The sequence below is a fragment of the Aegilops tauschii genome, chromosome 7 (assembly GCF_002575655.3).
Source record: "Aegilops tauschii subsp. strangulata cultivar AL8/78 chromosome 7, Aet v6.0, whole genome shotgun sequence".
Taxonomy (NCBI): domain Eukaryota; kingdom Viridiplantae; phylum Streptophyta; class Magnoliopsida; order Poales; family Poaceae; genus Aegilops; species Aegilops tauschii.
The window spans coordinates 126848179-126872899 of record NC_053041.3 but is presented as its reverse complement, the minus strand read 5'-3'; the positions used below and the strand labels follow the sequence as shown (position 1 = coordinate 126872899).

At 54.0% G+C, this 24721-nt stretch overlaps 1 protein-coding gene across 1 annotated transcript; it reads left to right on the top strand.

Annotated features, from left to right (window-relative positions):
* The first annotated feature begins 602 nt into the window (after positions 1 to 602).
* LOC109776539 (mechanosensitive ion channel protein 10) lies at positions 603 to 4114 on the top strand. Its single transcript, XM_020335187.4, has 5 exons — positions 603 to 2204; positions 2285 to 2408; positions 2754 to 3047; positions 3140 to 3342; positions 3559 to 4114. The coding sequence occupies exons 1-5, from the start codon at positions 859 to 861 to the stop codon at positions 3833 to 3835; spliced, it is 2244 nt and encodes a 747-aa protein (XP_020190776.1). The 5' UTR covers positions 603 to 858; the 3' UTR covers positions 3836 to 4114.
* Positions 4115 to 24721: the final 20607 nt, after the last annotated feature.

The window sequence follows — 24721 nt, the reverse complement described above, 5'->3', positions numbered from 1 at the left end:
TAGACACGTACATGTCGGCTGTCTGGATGTCCGCAAGCTCCTCGTGGTTTGCGTCCGGTTGTCCATTCTGTGGAATTTCAGACAAACGAACGCGTTCGTGGACTGATTAGATACCACATTGGATGACAAAAATGAGTCGGGACAACTTGGTCTGAACGTTTGCGTGCGTTTTAAGGGTCAGCATTGGAGATGCAGTTACGAGGTAATATTTAACAATCTCAAACTTTGCCAAAATTAACCAACTAGACAACTTGCCAGTCAACCAATCAATAGCCAACTTTCTGGCATTGCTGAACATGGGCATGTCAACATCAAACTACATTCTCTAAGAACAAATTTTGACAACTCAAAGAAAAGAATTTTTTTTAGAAAAATATTCTAAGAAACGTGAGACCTAGGCAAAGCTCGTCCTTTTTTTTGGAAGGGGACAAATCTTGTCTTTCGAAAAAGAGAGAGAGAGACACCTAGGGCAAAGGTGTGTGGAGTGTGGACGGCACGACGACCGGACGGACGAGTGAAACCCGGGTCCGCGAGGTGCGCCGCGCACCGGCTTCGTTCCCCATTCCCCGTCTTTAAGCCCGAGTTTCGAGAACGAAACGGCCACCGCCCGACGCCCCTCGGTCTCTTCCGTTCCGTTCCGTTCCCACACTTCGCCACCCCAGCAGCAAAAGCCACTCGCCCTCGCACCGCCGCTCCACTCCCCCCATTCCCCGACGACCTCCTCCTTCTCCTCCGCCGCCGCCGCCGCCGCAGCACAGCTTCCTTTCACTTCCAGCCTATACCCCAAGCCCTAGCCCACCAGCACCCCAGCTGCGCCCACCGCCACGCGCGCACAGCGGCGGCGGCGGCGGCGCACCCATGGATCCGTCCAACGCCAACGCCAACGCCAACGCCAATGCCAACGGGAAGCGCCCGGACGCCGCCAACGGCGACGTCGTGCTCATCATGCCTCCCGAGCAGCCGCAGCAGCAGCGGGCCACGGCGGCCGACGCGCCCAAAACCCCCCCAAACCCCGAGAAGCCGCCGCCGCCGACGCCGACCTCGGCCGCGGCCCCGCCGCGCCCGCATCTGCCGAACCCCGAGAAGCCGCCGCAGAGCCCCGCGCGGCCGCCCCTGCCCCCGGCCCAGGGCGCGCTGCTCCGCCGCCGCTCCTCGCTCTCCAAGCCCAAATCCCGCTTCGTGGAGCCGCCGACCCCTACGGCCCCCTCCTCCCACCCCTCCCCGGCCCACCCGGCCTCCACCGCCCAGACCCCGCGCCCCGCCTCCACCCCGCAGACCCCGGGCGAGGGCGACGACGACGACGACGTCTTCCGCAAGGACGGCGCGCCGACCGCCGCCACCGCGGCCAAGTGCCGCCGCAGGGCCTGCATCTCGCTCGAGCTCGCCGTGCTCGTCCTCTTCCTCGCGCTGCTCGTCGTCAGCCTCGTGGCGCGCCCGCTCAAGGGGTACTTCGTGTGGGGGCTCGAGATCTGGAAGTGGTGCGTCATGGTCATCACCGTCTTCTCCGGCCACCTCGTCAGCCACTGGGCCATCGCCTTCGTCGTCTTCCTCATCGAGCGCAACTTCCTGCTCCGCAACAAGGTGCTCTACTTCGTCTTCGGGCTCAAGAACAGCGTGCAGGCCTGCCTCTGGATCGGTCTCGTGCTCATCGCCTGGTCTCAGCTCTTCGACCAGGAGCAGCCGGGCCGCACGGCGAAGACCGCCAGGATCCTCAACTACGTCTCCAGATTCCTCGCCTCCGTGCTCATCGCTTCAGTCATCTGGGTGGTCAAGACATTTATCATGAAGGCCATCGCGTCCACGTTCCACCGGAAGGCCTTCTTTGACCGGATCCAGGAGAGCCTCTTCCACCAGTACGTGCTGCAGACGCTCTCGGGCCCTCCATTGATGGAGCTAGCGGAGAATGTTGGGCGCGAGCCGAGTGGGCGGGTGAGCTTGAGCAGGGCGAAGGATGATAAAGGAACGCCCAAGGTGATCGATGCCGTGAAACTGAGGAAGATGAAGCAGGAGAGGATCTCAGCTTGGACGATGAAAGGGCTCATCACGGCAATCCGAAGCTCAAGGCTTTCAACAATATCTCAAAGTATTGAGAGCTTTCATGAGTTTGATGAAACGGAACAAAAAGATAAGGAGATAACCAGTGAGTGGGAGGCAAAGGCAGCAGCCAATGCCATTTTCAAAAATGTTGCAAGGCCCGGCTACAAGTGAGGATCACGATTGCCCGTTCTTCTCTGGAAACATATTTCAGTATGTGCCATTGACCATTGTTCATCTATCTGTGCAGGCACATTGAGGAGCTGGATTTGCTGAGATTTTTCAACAGGGAGGAGGCAGCCTTGGTCCTTCCGATGTTTGAAGGGGCATCAGAGACGGGGAAGATAAAAAGATCTGCTCTGAAAAATTGGGTGGTAATGGAAATTTTAAACTCAGTCACAATTTCCATTTTAAATATATTTAGAAGTTATTAGGGGCAATTATCCTATGATGTAGATTGATTCAAGTGTTTCCTGTTTTGTGTTTCAGTTTGACTTCAGTTGCAGCAGTCATAATCATGTATAGATTCGTTAGTCTCTAAACAAGTCTTATTTTTCCCTGGTATAAATCATTTAACTTCTTAAGAAAGGAAAGAATACATGCTGCTGCAGAACTGCAAAAGCTGGTGTATATGCCACATTTTGATGCTTCGACGTTGATAAAGTTCTGTATGTATATGAATATTTGTTGTTTCCTTGCTTGATCATTATTTACTGCAGGTAAGCGCATACCTGGACCGCAAGTCACTAGCGCATTCTCTGAATGACACAAAAACTGCAGTTAGCCAACTTCACAGCCTCATCAGAATTCTAGTACTCATTATAATCATCATTATCACTCTGTTGTTGATGGGCATCGCCACGACCAAGATCCTTGTTGTCATCTCATCCCAGCTTCTAGTTGTGGTCTTCATATTTGGAAATGCCTGCAAGACTGTATTTGAGGCCCTCATATTTGTTTTCATCATGCATCCCTTTGATGTTGGGGACCGCTGTGTCATTGATGGAATACAGGTTACTTCTATACTACCCTGTTTTCAGTTCCCCTTTTCACTGATCTTCTGATGTTAAATTCTGATGCTGACATGTGTCTATATTGATAATAGATGGTTGTCGAAGAAATGAATATATTGACCACTGTTTTCCTGAAGAATGACAATGAGAAGGTATATTATCCAAACTCTGCGTTGTCCACAATGCCAATCAGCAACTTCTACCGAAGCCCTGATATGTATGACACCATCGACTTCGCTATTGATGTTAAAACTTCAATGGAGAGCATCGCAGCTTTGAAGTCCAGAATTAAAGGGTATTATTCTTAAGCTTCTTCTGTGTTTAATTTACTGCATCTTATTCTGGGTATAGTTCTTAAGCAAATCTATCGCCAATACCATGTATATCTAACTTCACTTTGGAGGTATGTGGTCTTACATTTATGAGTACGCACATCTGCACATGATGTGAATAGCGGACGAGTTATCCAAAATTGGCTGTGATCAACTTCCATTGTTCTTTGGGATTTCAGGTACTTGGAGAGCAAACCTACACGCTGGCACCCTATCCACACGGTAAACCTGAAGGACATCTTGGACGTGAACAAGATCAACATGGCCCTGTGCGCCCAGCACACGATGAACTTCCAGAATATCCGGGAGAAGAGCATCAGGAGGTCTGAGCTTGTGATGGAGCTGAAGAAGATATTCGAGGAGATGTCCATCAGCTACCAGCTTCTGCCTCAAAAGATCGAGCTTAGCTATGTCGGCACAAACCCGCTGCCCGTGAACGTTTCTCAAGGCAGATAGGTAGCGTGGGGAAGATTAACAACTGACGATCCTACGCCGATGCCACGGAGATTGAGTGATTGACGACTGATGGCTAGTTTAGTTTTGCAGTTTGTACCGGAGCTTTTATCATCCCTGTACATGCTTTGCGTTTGCGAGTTGCGTTTATCTGTACTGGAATCACCGGATAATTACGTGTCACCGTCAGCAGCGTATGGGTTGAACTGAGAATTTGGACCAAGTACTGTTGCTCATCGTTGGTCGCGATGGGGGAAGTTAAGGATGGACTTAGTATTATTACATCTCATCTTGTTATGACATTTGAGATCATTCGCTATTTCTGATGCTGAGCTTGAAAGAGCGACTCAACCAGAGTGCCTTGTGGTATTGTACAAGGACGCAGTGTCACGGGGGAACAGGACAGGAGGACAGATAATATTGAGTGATCTGTGTGTGGCGCAGAAGTTTCTGAGTTTGCACGTCATGCCATTAGTTGGTAGATTTTCATGTAGGGCACAGCTAGAGCACGGCGTGTCATGTGCTCTGGTCTGCATCTGCGTGTGCCTGTTGCCTCGGCTGAAGTTGTGCTCCCTTCTGTCATGCGCGCTGAGTGTGGTCTGCGCCTGCGTGCGCTGAATTTGGTGGATGCTATCTTGTCTCAGGACCTTTGCTTTTTATAAAGCAGGGCCTTAATGGTTTTTCTTTTTCTCGAACACTTGCCCGAGCCCGATAGGTTTTCCGTTTCGTTGTCATATAAAGTGGCAATGGGGTAAAAACAATGTGGAAGGAAGTATTGCGCCGTTGACAACAATGTACTAGTGCATCTTCTTTAACTCTATCGCCTGTTATAATTGTATTTTTCGCGTGCTTCAAATCAAGTGTTTATCGATGCTATTTTCAGCATCAATTTTGTAACTGTGTTTTTTCCAACCGCACCGCTTTTTCAACTGTATATAGCGTGTCTACACTACACTCTTTCAACTACATCTCGAGTTTCAACTTTCAACTCACGTCATTACTGTGGAGTACGTAGTTAAGAAAGCAAAGTTTTATTGCTGATTCGCGTCCAAACACAATCGAGACGAACATAGCCAAGCCAGTTAAGCTGGTTAACAAAGCATGGAAGACAGTACTTCTGCATCAAGCATGCACTAGGGAACACAACGGAACGGCAGCAACATTATTCAGCTCGGCAGCACCAAGCGCGGCCGCGCGCCGGCCGGCCGGCTAGCCGACGACGGGGGTCCTGACGACGAGGCCCTGGGACTCCTTGGCGTCGAAGAAGACGCGGACGCGCTTGGCGTTGAAACCCTTGGGCACCTTGACGCCGTCCGGGAGCACCTCGATGGCGACGTCGGACCTGTCGTGGTTGATCTTCATCACCGCCGGCGTCGCCGGGATGCCCACCACCTCCGGCCACGACGTCCTCGTGGGGTCAGCGCCGGCCATTTCAGCAAAGGAATCGATCGGACGGTCAGTGAAAGGAGTGCTTGAATCTCGGAGATGGATGTGGTTCTGAGCTTCTGATGGATGCTTGCTTATATACGAACGCGGCCCACGCCGCCCCTTGCCGGAGCACCTCGGATTTGTCGCCCATTGCTAGCTCAGGAGCTGCTTGTTTGGTTCCGTTGTATAAAACCACAGAAATACGGCAAACGATATTCCCTGCCGGCGAATTTCTCTCTCCGACCCAGTCATTTTTTTTAGACAATCCGACCCAGTCATTTGAGGCGACAAGTTCTCCTCGGGCTTTTGGATAACAAACTGGTAGCCCGTTCTTATTTCCGTTTGTCTGCCTTTTATGAAGGCCCATTACTTGATGAATTAGGAAATGGTTTTTTACTTTATCTTTTTTAGTTGTTTTGTTTTTGTTTTTGTTTTTCTAGAGTGGCTTTTATGCACTCTCTTAGATAGCTCGCTGCATGTGCCAAGTGGCATCTGATCTCTTATGCAGACTTGTTCATTGGGATAGTGCACTTGCCACTGAGATTAACGGAGGTTCAGTGAGGTCCATTTACACCTCAACAAATGGGAGCCACAAAAAGTCTTCTCTCGCACAATTATAAAACTCAAAATGCTTTGCACCTCCGGTGACCGAATTCTTGACCTCAATCTTGATGTTTGCGAAGATGATGGTCAACATCGTGGACTTGTTGTGGAAGATTCCTCTCATTTCAAAGTTCCCATGCAACCGGCTAAAAAAAAGTTCGCATGCAACGAGCATAAGGTACAAGACCATTGCTTTCCTTTCCTGTGTCCTCGACTGAGAAGCATGGTTGCCCACCAAGCACGGAGGTCTCCCCAGTCAGAAGTGCTCAACTCCGGCGTGTCAACCCAGGGCTTAACTACATTCCAAACTCTAATGGAGAAATCGTCTTTGAACAAAATGTGTGCCACGAACTCCAATTCGCACCGGGTTGGATTTGAAGCCCATAAAGTCTGATTCGGAGCTTAGATAGCTTGCTAAGATGCATATTTGTAAGTTCCACAACTTCGATGAGCTGAGCATAAAATGCTCTATCTTTGTGCAAGTAATATTTGTCGTCTATGCATGTTGTGTCTATACCCCAACACCAACTTTATTGGAGCTTGCTCCACTCTTACATCGTTGAATATTGGTTTGTTCTACCGAGTTTTGTCGAGTTGAGCATTCACACATTTAAGGATGAGTTCAGTTGAGCTAAGCTTGAGCTGAGCCTATTGGATTTTTCCAAGTCGAACGAGATGATTGAAGAACCTGTTGTGAACCCATCTGGAATTGCACCATTGCCTTCCACCTCCTTCTACATTTAGTGTAACCCTTGTCGCTGTTCTGGCTTCTAAGTTTCTTTGATTCACAATATTTTAAAAACACTGTAATGACAAGAAAAATATGACGCCCACTTGATTATAGAATAATGTTTGCATCAAACATTTGCACATGATAAATGAATGAAGGTTTCAAGATGGTTTAAGTATTTTTTTAGAAGGAGGAGGACCCCCGGCCTCTGCATCTGGACGATGCATGCAGCCACTTTATTAATTATTCACACAAGACCTTACAAAGTCATACAACAGTAAGACTAAAGCCACCGTCTAGGTAACATCTGTCGCTACTCCTATCCAGTTGATGTAGGGATGCTGATAGTCTGGGCCTAATACCAAACAGACCTCGCAGCCAAACCTAACATCTAAGACCTGAGGTCTCAAGCAGGACGCTTGCCGGGTATGGGGCACCCACCAGTCCCGCGCACTCTTCAACCAGGACGCCTGCCGAGTATGAGGCCGCCGCAGCCACCTGCCATCAATCCATCTTCATTGACGTACTGCTGCATCTACCTTGCCCGGTCTAGCTGTCGTCGACGCCACCACAACGCCAGATAATGCCACCATCCTGCGCTCGTCCATCATCACACGCCCATCGGCGAGACCCCCCTGCTCCGTGCCGCCGAGACCCGCCGTCGTCGACGCGAGAGAAGGCACGCCACACCACCTCACGCCTCTTCCATCCGGCGCCGCTCCACAAACGATGCCCCCAATAGGGAACACGACACCGCAGCGCTGCCATCGTCAGATCCGGTGATCTTAGGATTTCTCCCGGAGCGGCACGAGCAGGTTGACGATAGTTGCTTGACGATGCCTTCATCAAGGTAACGACGTAGACGCCGCCATCGCCCGCCATGACCGGAGTCGGCTCGGTTTTCACCGGCGACTATGTGTCCCCAACTCGCGGCCGGTGCTAATAGTGGGATTCAAGATCCTTCACTACCAGCCTGGCCAGCCGCCTTCGGTGGAGAAGGCAGCCACCACCACCATGCCTGGGCCAAGAGACCCGGACGTCCTCGTGCCGTGAAGATTACCCAGGGGGGATCTCCTCTTGCCGTTGTTGAGACGAGGCGCAACCGCAGTGGATCTCGATCTAAACCCCTCGGACCCAGATCAGATCTCATCGCAGCCAAAATCTCATCCGCCAAACGGCCGCCGGAGATCTCCTGGCCACCGCCAACCCGCCGCGCACTGCCGTTGGAGGAGGAGGGAGATGGACGCCGCAGCCCCCACGCGTTACCGCCTGCCGAGGACTGCACCGCCGCCGCCTCACCACAAGGGCTTCGCCCCGCGGCGTCCTCAGTGACAACGGCGGTAGTGGGAGGCGATGGAGGGGGAGGGCCGAGGGCGGTGTGGACGGCGACTCCCCCGGGGCGGCGCGGCGGCGCCGCCTCGGGGGAGAGAGGTCGGGAGGAGTTACGAGATCTGGATGTTGTCGAGTTTAAGTGGATTTAAAATTTACTATATGAAATATAGAGCAAAGCAATAGTTGAGTATGATTATTGTCGGAGTTATTGGCCATGGGTAGCCTCATCTGCCCCCCATGGCATTTCAAGACATCGGGGCCGACTGCGCCCCTCAGAGTCTCAAAGCTTGATCGCTGCCTTCTCGTGGCCGGCTGGTCCAATCGGCCCGCTGCCAGAAGGCGGACGATCCCAGGAAACGGCCATGAAGCAGGCCGCCTTCTAGCAGGCGGCCTCCAGAGAGTCCGGCTCCTAGCAGGCGGCCCCAAGCACCCTCAAAGTCTGCACCCCCATAATGACGACGAGACCCGCCAGCGGCTGGTGCGGCCTGTCGGCCAAGTACAAGACAGCCGGCAGGGCCCACCAGTCGGTGGGCCCCAGCAGCCAGCGGAGAAGCCGGCCACAAGAGACACTGACTGCCTGGGCCTACACCCGGCCAGTTTACCATTGTACCCCTGGGGGGTAGGCCTATATAAAACCCCCAGGGCACCCATGCAAAGGGTTCAGATCCTTAGACTACACCACCACACACATAGAGAGAGGAGAGAGCTAGCCTTGCCCTTCTTCTTCCTCTAGCAAACAGCTCAAGGAGCACCTTGTAGCTACTTGTCGATACAGTGATCATGCGGAGACCCCGCAGAGCAGGACTATGGGTGTTATCTCCTAGGAAAACCCCGAACCTAGGTAAAGTTGCCGGCGTACATGTCTACGCCTCATCCCGCTTTCTGGCACCGGCGACGTCTTACTATCCCCCATCATGATCAGCCACCCGTTGGCATATGTCGCACCAAAACCCCGACATTTGGCGCCCATCGTGGGGCTAAGTGCACCGTCGTCCGGAGATCTGTTCTGGACAGGGACCCTCTTCCTTCCTGTCGAGCGCAGCCAGCCTGGTACACCAGACGGCGTTTGCGCCGACGCGCTGCATGGCGCGGAGGTCGCTTGCGCGGTGAGCTGCCTCGCTGACCTTGTTGGCGAGATCTGCCTCTCCGGCGAGCCTGCATCCGACGCAGGCACAGATGGCCCCGAGAGCCACATCGCCAGCCTCCTCGACCAGCTCCACATCGCCAATGAGCCGACCGTCGACCTGGAGTCGGTTGGCTCCACCGACCCGATGCTTGTCGACTCCGACACGGCGTCCCTCGACGCGTTCCCCACCAACGTGGTGGTCGTCGACGATCCTCTCCCTCGCGCCGATAGCAGCGCCAGCACCGTCACGGAGGTGCTCGTCATCAGCCACGATGGAGTCTCTGGGGCGGCACCCAAGATCCGCTCGAAGCGGCGCTACGAGACCTGCCTGCGCCCATTGCAGAAGACGCCGACGCCGAGACGCTGGAGGCACACCACGTCCAGCACGTCGAGAGCGCCAAGAAGTTGGCGAGGATGAGACGCCTTTCAGAGGCTTACCAGCGCGAGATGGACCGCGCTGTGGGCGGCACGCCGGCTCCTGGCGGGTCCAGCCGCATCAGCACGGTCCGGCAACATGGCGCGGCCATGCCAGCCTGTTCAGGGCAGATCGCCCTGTCTACGCCACGCCTGCAGAGAACATACGAGCTGCCCAGGCAGCAGCAGACGAGCTGGACAAGCTCGAGGGTGACGAGCGTTGCCACATGACGGAGCGCGTCCAGCGACTCATCGACGCGGCTGCTGAGCAGCAAGAAACCGCCGCCCACCGCCAGGCGGAGCCCGGCGCCCACGCCGCGGACCCGCCTCCTCGCCGAGATCAAGGCGCGACTTCTCGGATGCCGACAGCTGGCGTCCGCGACAGAAGAGACAAGGAGCCGGCTGCCAGCCGCTATCGGGCACGCATCACCATCGAGCGTGACCAAGACGGCCGCCCAAGAGCAGTGGAACGACGGGACGACTGTCTGCCTCCCCCTTCTCCCCGCAGGGAGAGGCGCACCTCCCCGCCGCCTGTTGACCACCCGACACTCGGCGGCCGCCTTGGCCGCCGAGAAGGAGTCGGAGAGAATGATGCCCGCCACCGGATCGACCGCCTCAACTGATCCCTGGCGCTAGAAGAAGAAGACGCGCTGGGCCCGCCTTGCTTCGGCCCCTGCATCCGCGATGAGCCTTTCCCCAAAGGGTTCACGCTCCCAAGAGATACGCCCAAGTACACCGGCTCCGTGAAGCCGGAGGACTGGCTCGTCGACTACTCCACGGCCGTCAGCATAGCGAACGGCAACAAGCGCGTTGCCGTGAAGTATGTTATGCTCACGCTCCAGGGCACTGCCCGGACTTGGCTGAACAGCCTGAAGCCCCGCAGCATCAACAGCTGGGTAGATTTCACTGAAGCCTTCGTCCGCAACTTCACCAGCACATACAAGCGGCCGCCCAAGCCTCGCCAGCTCTCCCTGTGTGTCCAAGATCCCAACGAATTGACTCGCGACTATCTCACGCGTTGGGCCGAGCTACGCAACTCTTGCGAAGGCGTGCACGAGGTGCAGGCTATCGAGTACTTCACCGCCGGGGTGTAGAGAAGGCACCCTGCTCAAGCACCGACTCCTATGCGATGAGTCAGCAACCCTCGACGAACTGCTGATCATAGCCGACAAGTATGCCACGGCCGACTCCTCCATGAAGACGGAGATTCAAGTTGATGCTTCCGGCAAGGTGGCCCCTCAAGCTCCTCGGACTCCGGCTGGTGACACCAGTCGGCGGCAGCAACAGAGCGACAACAAGCGCAAGGCGCCACAGCCGGCTTCCACCAGCCGGTAGGTGGCGACAGTCGAAGACCAGTAGCCGGAAGGGCAGCCTGCTCCCAAGCGTCAGAAGGGCGACAAGCCAAATTGGTTGCCCGCCTTCTCCTATGAGCAAACCCTTGATGCACCCTGCAAGTTTCACAGCGGTGCGAAGCGTCCAACCACTCCACTCGGAAGTGTCACTGGCTCACCTGAATCGCCAAGGGCGAAGGATTGCTACCTCCTCCACTAGCCGGCCCGCCGCCGCTGCCTCCTCCCCCGCAACAGGCGGCCTGACCAGTCGCCGCTATTCAAGATGAGTACCCATAAGAGCAAGGAGCCTACGTCGTCTTCACCAGTGTGGCTGACGACAGGCGCAGCCGACGCCAACAGTCTCGAGAAGTGAATGATGTAGCCTCTGAAGCCCCAGAGTTCATGCATTGGTCAGAGAAGCGGATCAGTTGGAGCCGAGCGGACCACCCGGAAGTGATGACTTCCCCGGGTTCCTACGCTCTGGTGTTGGATGCTACCTTTGCTACAGAGAGAACAACAACTCGTTTTTCCCGAGTCCTAATAGATGGCAGTAGCAACATCAACATCTTGGATCGCGATACCATGGAGAAGCTGGGCATCAAGCAGAAGCAGCTCCAGCCTAATCGGGCCGTCTTCCATGGCATAGTGCCCGGCCTTTCACACTCACCAATTGCAAGATCAAGATAGATCCTCTTTCGAGACAAAGATCATTTCCGCCGGGAGCCCGTCTAGTTTGAAGTAGTTGACCTTGAGAGCCCCTACCATGCGTTGCTTGGCCGACCCGCCTTGGCCAAATTCGTGGCGGTGCCGCACTATGCTTACCTAATGATGAAGATGCCAAGCACCAAGGGGATCATCACCATCTCTGGAGACTATAAGAAGTTGTCCGCCTGTGCAGCTGCCAGCAGTCGGCTGGCCGAGTCCCTTGTGATCGCAGCCGAGAAGTGGCTCCTTGACCGAGTTGTGGCAATAGCCGGCAAGCAGCCGGACATGTCCCCTGACCCCAAGGAGTCGGAAGCTGAAGGTTCCTTCAAGCCGGCCAAGGAGATAAAGAAGATACCGCTGGACCCGGAGCACCCGGAGAGGTACGCTGTCATAGGTGCAAACCTTGACAGCAAATAGGAAAGCAAGCTCGTCGATTTCCTCCGTGAGAATCGAGACATCTTTGCATGGTCTCCTAAGGACATGCCGGGTGTTCTGACGGGTCTCGCCGAGCACAAGCTACACGTCCGACCTGACGCCAAACCGGTCAAGCAGCCCCTCCGCCCCCTGTCGGAGGAGAAGAGAAGAATTGTTGGTGAAGAGATAGCCCAGCTCCTAGCAGTCGGCTTCATTATGGAAGTATTCTATCTGGATTGGCTAGCCAACCCAGTCCTTGAACTAAAGAAGAACAACAAGTGGCACATGTGTATTGATTATACTAGCCTCAACAAAGCTTGCCCCAAATATCCATTTGCCTTGCCACGGATCGATCAAGTGATAGACTCCACAGCCGGATGCGAGCTGTTGAGTTTTTTGGATGCATATTCAGGGTACCACCAGATCAAGTTGGACCCGGTTGATAGGCTGAAGACCTCTTTCATCACGCCATTCGGAGCCTTCTACCATCTGACGATGACATTCGGCTTGAGGAATGTCGGCGCCACGTTTCAGCGTTGCATGCAGAAGTGGCTCCTCAAGCAGCTCGGCCGAAACGCCCATTTGAAAATCTCAAGGAGCCTTTTGAAAAACTACGCCAATTTCAGATCAAGCTCAACCCAGAGAAGTGCGTGTTCGGAGTACCAGCCGGCCAGCTCCTTGGCTTTCTGGTCTCGGAACGCAGTATTGAGTGCAACCCTGTGAAGATCAAGGCCATCGAGAGGACGGAGAAGCCTACCCGACTGAGAGACACCCAGAAGTTCACCGGCTGCTTGGCATCCATCAACCGCTTCATTAGCCGGCTAGGCGAGAAGGCCCTTCCCCTGTACCAACTCCTGAAGAAAACCACTCACTTCGAGTGGATGACAAGGCGGATGAGGCTTTTCTCCAGCTCAAGAAAATGTTGACCACGCCGCCTGTCCTGGCCGCGCCGGCTGCTAAGGAGCCCATGCTCCTCTACATCGCCGCCACCAGCTGGGTGGTCAGCACAGTCATTGTGGTAGAGCGCAAGGAAGATGGCAAGGTTTTGCCGGTCCAGAGACCGGTGTATTACTTGAGTGAAGTGCTGTCGGCTTCCAAGCAGAACTACCCTCACTACCAGAAGATGTGCTATGGCGTGCACTTTACCGCGAAGAAGTTGAAGCCATATTTTCAAGAGCACCCCATCACAGTTGTTTGCATAGCCCCGCTTGCTGAGATCATAGGCAGCCGAGATGCTTCGTGCCGAGTGGCCAAATGGGCCATCGACTTGGCCCCCTACACCATCTTCTAACAGCCTCATACCGCCATCAAGTCCCAAGCACTGGTCGACTTCCTCGTCGACTGGGCCGAGACCCAGTACCTGCCACCAGCGCCGGACTCCACCCATTGGCGGATGCACTTTGATGGTTCGAAGATGCGCACTGGTCCGGGAGCCGGCATCGTCCTCACCTCTCCCAAAGGCGACAAGCTCAGATACACACTGCAAATCCATTTTGCCGCCTCCAACAATGTAACCGAGTACGAGGCACTAGTACACGGACTCCGGCCTGCCAAAGAGCTTGACATTCGCCGGATTTTGTGCTACGGTGACTCTGACTTAGTGGTCCAACAGTCGTCTGGTGACTGGGACGCCAAGGATGCAAACATGGCAAGCTACCGCTTCCTCATCCAGCAACTCAACAGATACTTTGAAGGGTGCGAGCTCCTTCACGTGCCACGAAACGACAACGAGCAAGCAGATGCCTTGGCATGAATTGGCTCCACCCGGCAAGGTATACCAGCCGATGTGTCTCTCCAGCGCCTCCTCAAGCCGTCCATCAAGCCTTCGCCAGAATCAGATTCTATCTTCGTGCCGGCTGCTCCTGAAACAGTCAGATCTGACTTGAAGGCCGTAGCAGTCGGCTCGGGGACTTCGGCAGGCGGCTCGGGGACTGCAGCAGTTGCACCCGGCCCGGGGACTTCAGATCCCTGCCCAGGGACTGCAGCAGTCGGCTCGGGGACCGCAGCAGTCGGCTCGAGGACTTCAACGGCACAACAAGCGGTGGCCGACTCCAACCCGCCACCGCCCAACCCATCCACCCCAATACAAGTAGCAGTACTAACAGTGGAGGAAATCACAGCACCATCATGGGCTCAGCCCATCCTCAACTTTTTGGTGAACAAGGAGCTGCCAGCCGATGAGATCTTGGCCCGACAGGTGCAACGTCGGGCAGCAGCATACACCATCATCAACAGGGAACTCGTGAGGCGCAGTGTCACTGGTGTGTACCAGCGCTGCGTAGAGCCGGAGAAGGGCCAAGCAATCCTCAAGGATATCCACCAAGGCGAGTGTGGTCACCACGCAGCCTCAAGATCACTTGTGGCCAAAGCTTTTCGCCATGGTTTCTTCTGGCCGACTGCTCTAGAAGATGCCAAAGACTTGATCAAGAAATGCAAGGGGTGTCAGAAGTTTAGTTCAAAGCAACATCTGTCGGCTTCTGCACTCAAGACTATTCCCCTTGCCAGGCCTTTTGCCGTTTGGGGACTGGACATGGTGGGACCGTTCAAGACAGCACGCGGCGGCATGACTCATCTGCTCGTCGCCGTGGACAAATTCATCAAGTGGATAGAGGCAAAGCCAATCAAGAAGCTGAACGGTCCGACTGCTGTGACTTTCATCACAGACATCACCACTCAGTACGGCGTACCGCACAGCATCATCACCGACAATGGCACAAATTTCGCCAAAGGCGCCTTGGCCCGTTTCTGTGCGACGCAGGCATCCGACCGGACTTAGCGTCCGTTGCCCACCCACAGTCAAACGGCCAGGTGAGCGAGCAAACGGCCTCATTTTGTCCGGAATCAAGCCCCGACTGGTTGAGCCTCTGGAGCGTTCGGCCGGCTGCTGGCTCGACGAGCTGACGGCCATCCTCTGGAGTCTGTGCACCACTCTGAACAAGTCAACCGGGTTCACGCCCTTCTTCCTTGTATATGGTGCCGAGGCTGTCATCCCAACTGACATCGAGTTCGACTCACCTCGTGTCACCATGTACACGGAGGCGGAGGCAAAGGAAACACGAGAAGATGGCGTCGATCTGCTGGAAGAGGGCCGGCTGTTGGCACTCAGTCGGTCCGCTATCTACCAGCAGAGTCTACGCTGATACCACAGCCGGAAGGTCAAGCCAAGATCCTTCCAAGAGGGAGACCTTGTGCTCCGGCTGATCCAGCGAACAGCCGGCCAGCACAAGCTCTCGGCCCCTTGGGAAGGCCCTTTCATCATCAGCAAAGCCTTGGGCAACGACTCCTACTACCTGATCGATGCCCAGAAGCCCAGGGCGCGCAACAGGGACGACTCCGGCAAGGAAACGAGCGCCCATGGAATGCAAATCTCCTTCGAAGATTTTACAGTTGATGCAGTATGTACCACACTACCTTTTGTATTAAGTACGAAGACTTCGGGTCCCTCGAGGAGCACTCGGGGACTGCCCCTTTTTATCTATATGATAAGTATTATGCCTATGAATGTGTTATTTCTTTCTTCTGCCTGAAACCGGGTTCGACCAGTCGGCCCAGGGGCTTGCCGCCTTGTACTATGTCAGTATTTCCTGCAGTCGGACAAGTAATGTGCCGGCACCTAAGCCCCCTCTTGCCACAAGCCGCAGCTTGCAGAGCGACTGTTCGCTTGGCAAGAGTTAGAGGCAAGAAATGGGTGCTCACATGAAAAATGGCTAAGGACCAAAACATTGACATAGGACAAGCCGGCCCCTCGCCTCACCGACCGGTTGCCGAGCAGCCGGCCGGCCGGCTTCCCACTTAGCTTGCAACATTCCAATCGGCCAAAGTACTTGTCCTCCCAAAATGGTGAAGTACTTGTCTAGGCCGTAGTCCGTAGAGCGGCTGTCCGGCTGGCAAGTAGGCAACCAAGGGAGGGCGGCAAAGGAAAAAGGCAAGGAACAAAAAGCAAGGAAAGTCGGAACTTGGCAAAAGCACTGCTTGTGCGGGAAATAATTTACAGACCAAAAGGCCCTCGCCAACGTTCAACATAGTTTGAATACACCCCGCGGGTGGAATTGTGCAAATTTAACAAAAGTTTGTTGAGAAGACTACTAAGCAGGAAAAGCTACGATAAGTTGGCGGCCTAGACCAAAGGAGCAGCAGGCGAGTCCGGCAGGTTGGTGGAGTCGGGGGTGCCAGCTGGTGGAGTGGCCGGCTGGCGAGTCTCGGCTTGGTTGCCTTCAACAACAGTCAACGTGCTCGCACGCGGCTCGTTGCTGGAGGCGCGATCGAGCTGAGGCTGGCCGTCCGCTCCGACCTCCGGCGTGCCGTCTTCATCATCCTCATCTTCCCCTTCGTCGCTGGAGTCGATGACCTCTACCAAGTCTTCACCATCATTCGGGTTCAGTCCGAACCACTCCGGCGGCGCCTCGGTGCCGTTCTTGTTTAGCTCAGGGACGAAAACACCGGTGTCGGTATACTCTGCGATCGCGGTCGCGCGAAGAGTGAGGTCACGCTCCACCGCCACCAATTCGGCGCCGGCCTCCTGCCGAAACGTGGCCAACTGGGCTAGATCTAGCCCAGGATACCACACCTTGGCGAACTCCAAGGCCCGCCGCGCTCCCGCCCGGGCTGCGGAGCCCTTCCACGCCTCAAGCCGGCCGGCGGCCACTTCCAACCAGTCGACAGTCCGACTGGGGGTGCGTGGAGCTTGCCTGTCTGGAGAAAGGGCGGAGAGCCTGAGCCCCAGCACGCTGCAGCCGGCGGAGCATCCGGTTGGCCGGCTGGAGACGAGCCTGAATGCTAAGGAGCTGCTCACCAAGGGCCCGAGGGGCGTCGGCAGCGATCTCCGCGCCTTCCGCCCTTCGTTCCTTGCGGCCAGCCTCAATGGCCTGGTTGGCGGCAACGGAACTGTCGGGGAAGAAGTCTGCGCAAGCAAAGCAATAAGTTAGAAATCAAAAGCTAAAGGCCGGCTCACTTAACAGCCGACAGCTGAGAGAAAGAGAAGAAAGCTCACCGTCGACTATGTCTTAGATCCTGCCATAACCGGCAGTCAGTGCCGCCTTCGTCTCAGCCCACCCTATGCGCTCGGTCTCAAACTCGGCCAGGAGCCTGGCTTCGTTGTCTGCCGCCTGCTTTAGGGCCGCCTTGTGAAGTCCCGCCTGGTCCTTCAGTTCCTTGGCCAGGCGGCTCCTGGGCTGCCTTACTGCGCTCGTCCTCCTTGGCACGCAGCGCGATGTTAGTTTTCGCCCAGTTGCTGCTGCAAGGCGGCGTTGGCCTCTGCGGGAACAAGGAAGAAAAGATATCAACAATCAAAGGAAAACAATTATCGGAAGATCCGACCCGACTGCTCAGCAGTCAATGATGATGATATAGACCTGGGGTAGGGTCATAGGCCTGACCTATGACCCCTATCCAAGGTCACTACCCTAGAAGCAAAGAAGCTCAAGAGACAACAGGGAAGGCCCAACAAAGGTGTCGAGTGCAATCCACTCGACAAATCAGCTACTCGGAGACCCCTCCTTCCTGAAGTCGCTCGACCAATCGACCACTCGGCCATACAAGAATCCACTCGACCTATTGAAGACCAGGAGTCATCTAGAATGGCAACGGACGAGCGTTCACTCTGTAATCTTTAAGGCCATTAAGGCATTTAAGGCTGGCGTTACCTGTAACGCCTCATCTTTATGTACATTGAACCCTTGGCAACAGGGGAACGGCTGGGGTCCTGGCGTTCACTATATAAGCCACCCCCTCCTCTGGCACAAGGGTTCGCACCCCCTGTAACACACACACACATGCATAATCCAGTCGACCGCCTCTGGGCACCGAGACGTAGGGCTGTTACTTCCTCCGCAAAGGGCCTGAACTCGTAAAACTCGTGTGTACAACTTCGCCATAGCTAGGACCTTGACTCCTCATACCTACCCCCCATTCAACTGTCAGTCTTAGATCCACGACAGTTGGCGCCCACCGTGGGGCAGGTGTCTTAGCGACTTTTTGGTGTAGTTGCGATTTTTCTGATTCCCATCATCATGGTTTCCGGCGGTGGTCTGGCTGAGGGCCACGAGATCCGTCTTGGCGCTCTCGTCTTCGTTGCCGACGACTCCGCCTGGCTTCAGGAAGCTCCTCTCGACGTCGAGGCGCTCCCCGTCCGCGGGGCGACGCACTTTCGCGCGTGCGCCCGCGGCGTCCTCCTCCGGCAGCCATCGACCCAGTATCGGTCGGCTCCCGTCACGCCCTCGCTCCCCGCTGTTTGCCGGCGCAAGCGATCCGGTCGGTCGCGGCTTCAGCGGTGGGTGAGACACGCGGTGGCTCGTCAGTCGACCACCCCACAAGTCGCGGTGATCGAGCCCGACGAAACTCTCTACGGCCTGTTCGACTGGCTCCATCGAGACCGCTGTTGGGGAACGTAGCAGAAATTCAAAATTTTCTACGCATCACCAAGATCAATCTATGGAGTAATCTAGCAACGAGGGGAAGGGGAGTGCATCTACATACCATTGTAGATCGTGATGCCGAAGCGTTGCAAGAACGCGGAAGAGGGAGTCGTACTCGTAGCGATTCAGATCGCGGTTGATTCCGATCTAAGCACCGAAGAACGGTGCCTCCGCGTTCAACACACGTGCAGCCCGGTGACGTCTCCCACGCCTTTATCCAGCAAGGAGAGAGGGAGAGGTTGGGGAAGACTCCATCCAGCAGCAGCACGACGGCGTGGTGGTGGTGGAGGAGCGTGGCAATCCCGCAGGGCTTCGCCAAGCACCGCGGGAGAGGAGGAGGAGGAGGTAGGGCTGCGCCAAGAGAGAGAGGTTCTCCTGTATTGGGCTGCCCCTTTGCCTCCACTATATATAGGGGGAGAGGGAGGGCTGCGCCCCCACCTAGGGTTCCCTCCCCAGGGGTGGCGGAAGCCCCAATCCCATCTAGGGTGGCGGCCAAGAGGGGGGAGAGGGGGGGCGCCACTAGGGTGGGCCTTAAGGCCCATCTGGACCTAGGGTTTGCCCCCTCCCACTCTCCCATGCGCCTTGGGCCTTGGTGGGGGGCGCACCAGCCCACCTGGGGCTGGTCCCCTCCCACACTTGGCCCACACAGCCTTCTGGGGCTGGTGGCCCCACTTGGTGGACCACCGGGACCCTCCCGGTGGTCCCGGTACATTACCGATATCACCCGAAACCTTTCCGGTGACCAAAACAGGACTTCCCATATATAAATCTTTACCTCCGGACCATTCCGGAACTCCTCGTGACGTCCGGGATCTCATCCGGGACTCCGAACAACATTCGGTAACCACGTACATGCTTTCCCTATAATCCTAGCGTCATCGAACCTTAAGCGTGTAGACCCTACGGGTTCGGGAACCATGCAGACATGACCGAGACGTTCTCCGGTCAATAACCAACAGCAGGATCTAGATACCCATGTTGGCTCCCACATGTTCCACGATGATCTCATCGGATGAACCACGATGTCGGGGATTCAATTAATCCCGTATACAATTCCCTTTGTCTATCGGTATGTTACTTGCCCGAGATTCGATCGTCGGTATCCCGATACCTTGTTCAATCTCGTTACCGGCAAGTCTCTTTACTCGTTCCGTAACTCACATCATCCCGTGATCAACTCCTTGGTCACATTGTGCACATTATGATGATGTCCTACCGAGTGGGCCCAGAGATACCTCTCCGTTTACACGGAGTGACAAATCCCAGTCTCGATTCGTGCCAACCCAACAGACACTTTCGGAGATACCTGTAGTGCACCTTTATAGCCACCCAGTTACGTTGTGACGTTTGGTACACCCAAAGCATTCCTACGGTATCCGGGAGTTGCACAATCTCATGGTCTAAAGAAATGATACTTGACATTAGAAAAGCTCTGAGCAAACGAACTACACGATCTTGTGCTAGGCTTAGGATTGGGTCTTGTCCATCACATCATTCTCCTAATGATGTGATCCCGTTATCAACGACATCCAATGTCCATGGTCAGGAAACCGTAACCATCTATTGATCAACGAGCTAGTCAACTAGAGGCTTACTAGGGACATGGTGTTGTCTATGTATCCACACATGTATCTGAGTTTCCTATCAATACAATTCTAGCATGGATAGTAAACGTTTATCACGAATAAGGAAATATAATAATAACCTATTTATTATTGCCTCTAGGGCATATTTCCAACAACCGCATCCGAGTGCGACAGCAGCGATCCCGCGGCTGAAGTCTTGATGGTCAACGGACCACGCAGTCCTCCTGGCTCCCCCCGCGACGACGGCGGTGATGGTGGCGGCGATCCGTCACGCGTTCACGAGGAGTACCGCCTCGAGCCCCTTTCTTCGCAGCAAAGGGAAGAGCTTCGACGCCACAATATGGACGCACTTCACACTCCCATCGTTGGAGAAACCCCTGAGGCCCGGGCCTTGGAGGAGGCGCGCCTGGCCAACTTGGCTGAGCGCACTCGACTGGAGAACCTGCAGCATGCACTCGACGAGCGTGCTCGGCAGCGGATCCCCGACTCCAATCAACGACAGCTTTTTCCGCCTCAACCTCAGGTATACCGCACTCCGATTCAAAATCTCACAGCTGCGGCCCGAATAGCAGAGTCAATTCAGCCTTCCCAGTCAGAAGCTGGCAGAGGTTTGATGCAGATCCGGGGCTTACTCCGGGTAGCAGGAGAGCAGAACTCAGCAGTGTCTCAGTCGCGGAATAGGATCCATAGCAGGTCTGTGATGGCAGATACAGTTCAGTTGGCCCACAGCCCAAGATCGCCCCCGCGGCGTGAGGGACGTGGGCACCGGCAAGATCAGTACAGAAACCACGAGCAGTATGATCACCGACTCGGTCGCAATGACCGTCGTCGACTGCCCACACCCCCTCCGAGGAGTGGATCGTATATGCCTCGGCAACATGATGCCAGACGCCCTCATAGTGGTGAGCGAAGAATACCAGTCGACCCAAGGGAGCCAGGCTTTGATGCAAGATCTATTCTCGTTCAAGGTCTGGTTGACAGGAACAGAGCACACAGAGAGGGCCATGACAGAGATCACCCGACTGGCAGCAGAGTGCATGTTTCAGGTCCAGAGTGTTTCAGCAGAGCCATCAGGGCCGCGGTGATTCCTCCCAACTTCAGGTTGGCGACTGGAGTCAGCAAGTTCACTGGTGAGTCCAAGCCGGACACTTGGCTTGAGGATTACTGAGTGGCGGTACAGATTAGTGGCGGCAATGATGAAGTGGCCATGAAGCACCTTCCTCTGATGTTGGAAGGCTCAGCCAGAGCATGGTTGACTCAGTTAGCACCTGGCAGTATATTCAGTTGGGAAGAACTTGCCCGAGTGTTTGTCAGAACTTTTGAGGGTACTTGCAAACGACCTACAGGGTTAACAGAATTGCAGCATTGCGTGCAAAAACCGAGTGAGACTCTAAGAGATTTCATTCAGAGGTGGACCACTTTGCACCACACAGTGGAAAATGTGTCTGAGCATCAAGCAGTATGTGCCTTCAAGGAAGGTGTGAAGTATCGAGAACTAGTCCTGAAGTTCGGTCGGACGGGAGATATGTCCCTGACTCAGATGATGGAAATAGCCACTCGGTACGCTAACGGAGAAGAAGAGGATCGACTCCGCATTGGAAAGAGCAAACCAGTCGGTCAGGACACCGGCGGAGGTACTTCCAATCGAAAACAGAAGCGTAAGGCCGAGCCAGCTGCACCTAGTGATGCTTTGGTTGTGGCTCAAGGAAAGTTCAAGGGGAAGCCTAAAGGGCCCTGGACCCCCAAGAAGGTGAAAGATCAAGCCGGAAATGATGTGTTGGATTTACCATGCCACATTCACACCAAGAAAGATGAAGAGGGTAATCTCATTTACCCTAAACATACCACTCGACAGTGTCGACTCCTGATCCAGCAATTCCGGGAGAAGCAACCCAATGAGAAGGAAAAGGAGTTGGACAAAGATGAGGATAAGGAAGAAGATGATGATGGTTTTCCCAACGTCAATTCCACTCTGATGATTTTTGCTGATGTTGAGAGCAAAAGTTGATTGAAAGTTATCAACAGAGAAGTGAACATGGTTGCTCCGCCAACACCCAGTTATTTGAAGTGGTCTCAAACTGCCATCACGTGCGACCAGTCTGATCATCCAGCGCGTATAGCCACCCCTGGGAGGCAAGCGTTGGTGGTCGACCCAGTTGTAGAAGGCACTCGACTGACCAAAGTGCTGATGGATGGCGGTAGCGGCCTGAATATCCTTTATGCTGAAACCTTGAAGGGAATGGGAATTCCGATGTCCAAGCTTAGTGAAAGCAATATGAGTTTCCATGGCGTTATACCTGGCAAGAAGGCTGAATCACTCGGCCAGATCGCTCTTGATGTGGTTTTCGGTGATTCCAAGAATTACCGCAAGGAAAAGTTGACATTTGAAGTAGTGGATTTCCAGAGTGCTTGTCATGCTATTCTGGGTAGGCCTGCTTATGCACGTTTTATGGCTCGACCATGTTACGTGTACGTCAAACTGAAGATGACTGGTCCCAGAGGAGTGATCACAATCACTGGCAATCGGCAGAAGGCAGAAGAGTGCTTCCAGAAGGGCTCAAAAATCGCCGATGCACAAATGGCAGCAGTAGAAATGCAAGAATAACGGAAGAATGCAGACCCGAGTGATTTGTTGCGAGCTAAGAAGCCTGCCACAGATTCTACATTTCAGTCGTCCGGTGAAACGAAGCCGATTCATATTCACCCGACCGATCCTAATGCTGCTCCTACTCATATCTCAACATCACTCGACATCAAATAGGAAGAAGCGCTCATCCAGTTCCTCCGTGAGAACTGGGACATCTTTGCATGGAAACCTTCTGACATGCCGGGTGTACCCAGGGGACTGGCTGAGCACCGTTTGTGAGTCGACCCGAAAGTGAAACCAGTCAAAGAACATCTTCGACGGTCCGCCGTACAGAAGAGAAAGGCAATTGGTGAGGAAGTGGCTCGGCTCCTGGCGGCTGAGTTCATCCGAGAGATTTACCACTCCGAGTGGCTCGCCAATGTTGTCATGGTCCCCAAGAAAGATGACTCACTTCGTATGTGCATTGACTTCAAGCATATCAATTGGGCCTGCCCGAAAGATCATTTCCCTCTCCCCCGTATCGACCAAATCGTCGACTTGACTGCGGGGTGTGAGCGTTTGTCTTTTCTAGACGCCTATTCCGGGTACCATTAGATCCGACTGTATATATGGACCCGATGAGATAAAAACAACTTTCATCACTCCTTTCGGGAGCTTCTGTTATGTCACCATGCCATTCGATCTCAAGAACGTTGGGGCCACGAAGTTCGAGACAAAGGAAAAAAATCAAAGTTTCTCTATAGCCTCTTCGTTTTGAGACATTATGGCTTTGGGGTCGACCCCGGTAACAAAAAAGGAATCCATAAAAACTTTCATGAGGATGATTCAGAAGTGTCTGCTCACTCAAATCAGTCGGAATGTGGAAGCATATATGGATGACATTGTGGTCAAGTCGCGTAAAGGTTCTGACCTGCTGACTGACCTAGCTGAAACCTTTGCTAACCTGGGAAGGTATGATATCAAGCTTAATCCATTAAAGTGCACATTCGGAGTTCCTGGTGGAAAGTTACTCGGTTTCCTCATTTCTGAACGAGGGATTGACGCAAACCCAAAGAAAGTTGGTGCTATACTCCGGATGAAGCGCCCTGTGCGTGTGCATGATGTCCAGAAGCTTACTAGTTGTTTGGCCGCCTTGAGTTGATTCATCTCTCGCCTCGGTGAAAAGGCATTGCCTCTTTACCGACTGATGAAGAAATCTGATAAGTTCGAGTGGACTCCTGAAGCTGACGCAGCGTTTGCAGAGCTCAAAGCCCTGCTTTCCACCCAGCCGGTGCTCGCTGCCCCAATCAGCAAAGAGCCTTTACTGCTTTATATTGCAGCCATTGGACAAGTTGTCAGTACATTACTCACGGTTGAGCGGGAAGAAGAAGGAAAAGCCTATAAAGTTCAGCGTCAGTATACTATGTTTCTGAAGTCTTGACTCCATCCAAGCAAAGATATCCACATTATCAGAAGCTTGTCTATGGAATTTATATGACCACAAAGAAGGTTGCGCATTATTTCTCTGATCACTCCATTACAGTTGTCAGCGGCGCACCATTGTCAGAAATTCTGAACAACAGAGATGCAACTGGTCGAGTGGCAAAGTGGGCGATTGAACTCCTTCCCTTGGATATCAAGTTTGAGGCAAAGAAAGCTATCAAGTCCCAAGCAATAGCAGATTTCCTCGCCGAGTGGGTCGAACAGCAATTGCCGACTCAGATTCAATGGGAGCATTGGACCATGTTCTTTGATGGATCCAATATGCTGAATGGTTCCGGTGCTGGAGTGGTATTAGTATCCCCCCGAGGTGACAAGCTCAGCTATGTTCTCTAGATTCATTTTGACACCTCCAACAATGAAGCTGAATATGAAGCACTTCTGTACGGGTTGCGCATGCATGGCCATTTTACTCGGCGTCCGTCGCCTAATGGTCTATGGCGACTCAGATTTGGTGGTTAATCAAGTAATGAAAGAGTGGGACGTTAGAAGCCGAGCTATGACTGGCTATTGTAATGCAGTGAGAAAGTTAGAGAAGAAGTTTGAAGGTTTAGAGCTCCATCACATACCCCGACTGAAAAATCAAGTAGCTGATGATTTGGCAAAGATAGGTTCCAAGAGGGAAGCCATTCCCAGCAATGTGTTTTTGGAACATATTCATACACCTTCATTTCAGGAAGATCCTTTCACTGAAGAGCCCCCACAACCTAAGAGTGCCACTGATCCGACTGAAGTTGATGT

What these genes read in the sequence shown, in the direction of transcription:
- LOC109776539 (XM_020335187.4), top strand. Translation starts at nt 859, where the DNA reads ATGGATCCGTCCAACGCCAACGCCAACGCCAACGCCAATGCCAACGGG. An exon ending in GTGTCATTGATGGAATACAG is followed by an intron (nt 3,048 to 3,139) that starts GTTACTTCTATA and finishes TATTGATAATAG; the next exon opens with ATGGTTGTCGAAGAAATGAA. An exon ending in TTGAAGTCCAGAATTAAAGG is followed by an intron (nt 3,343 to 3,558) that starts GTATTATTCTTA and finishes TTGGGATTTCAG; the next exon opens with GTACTTGGAGAGCAAACCTA.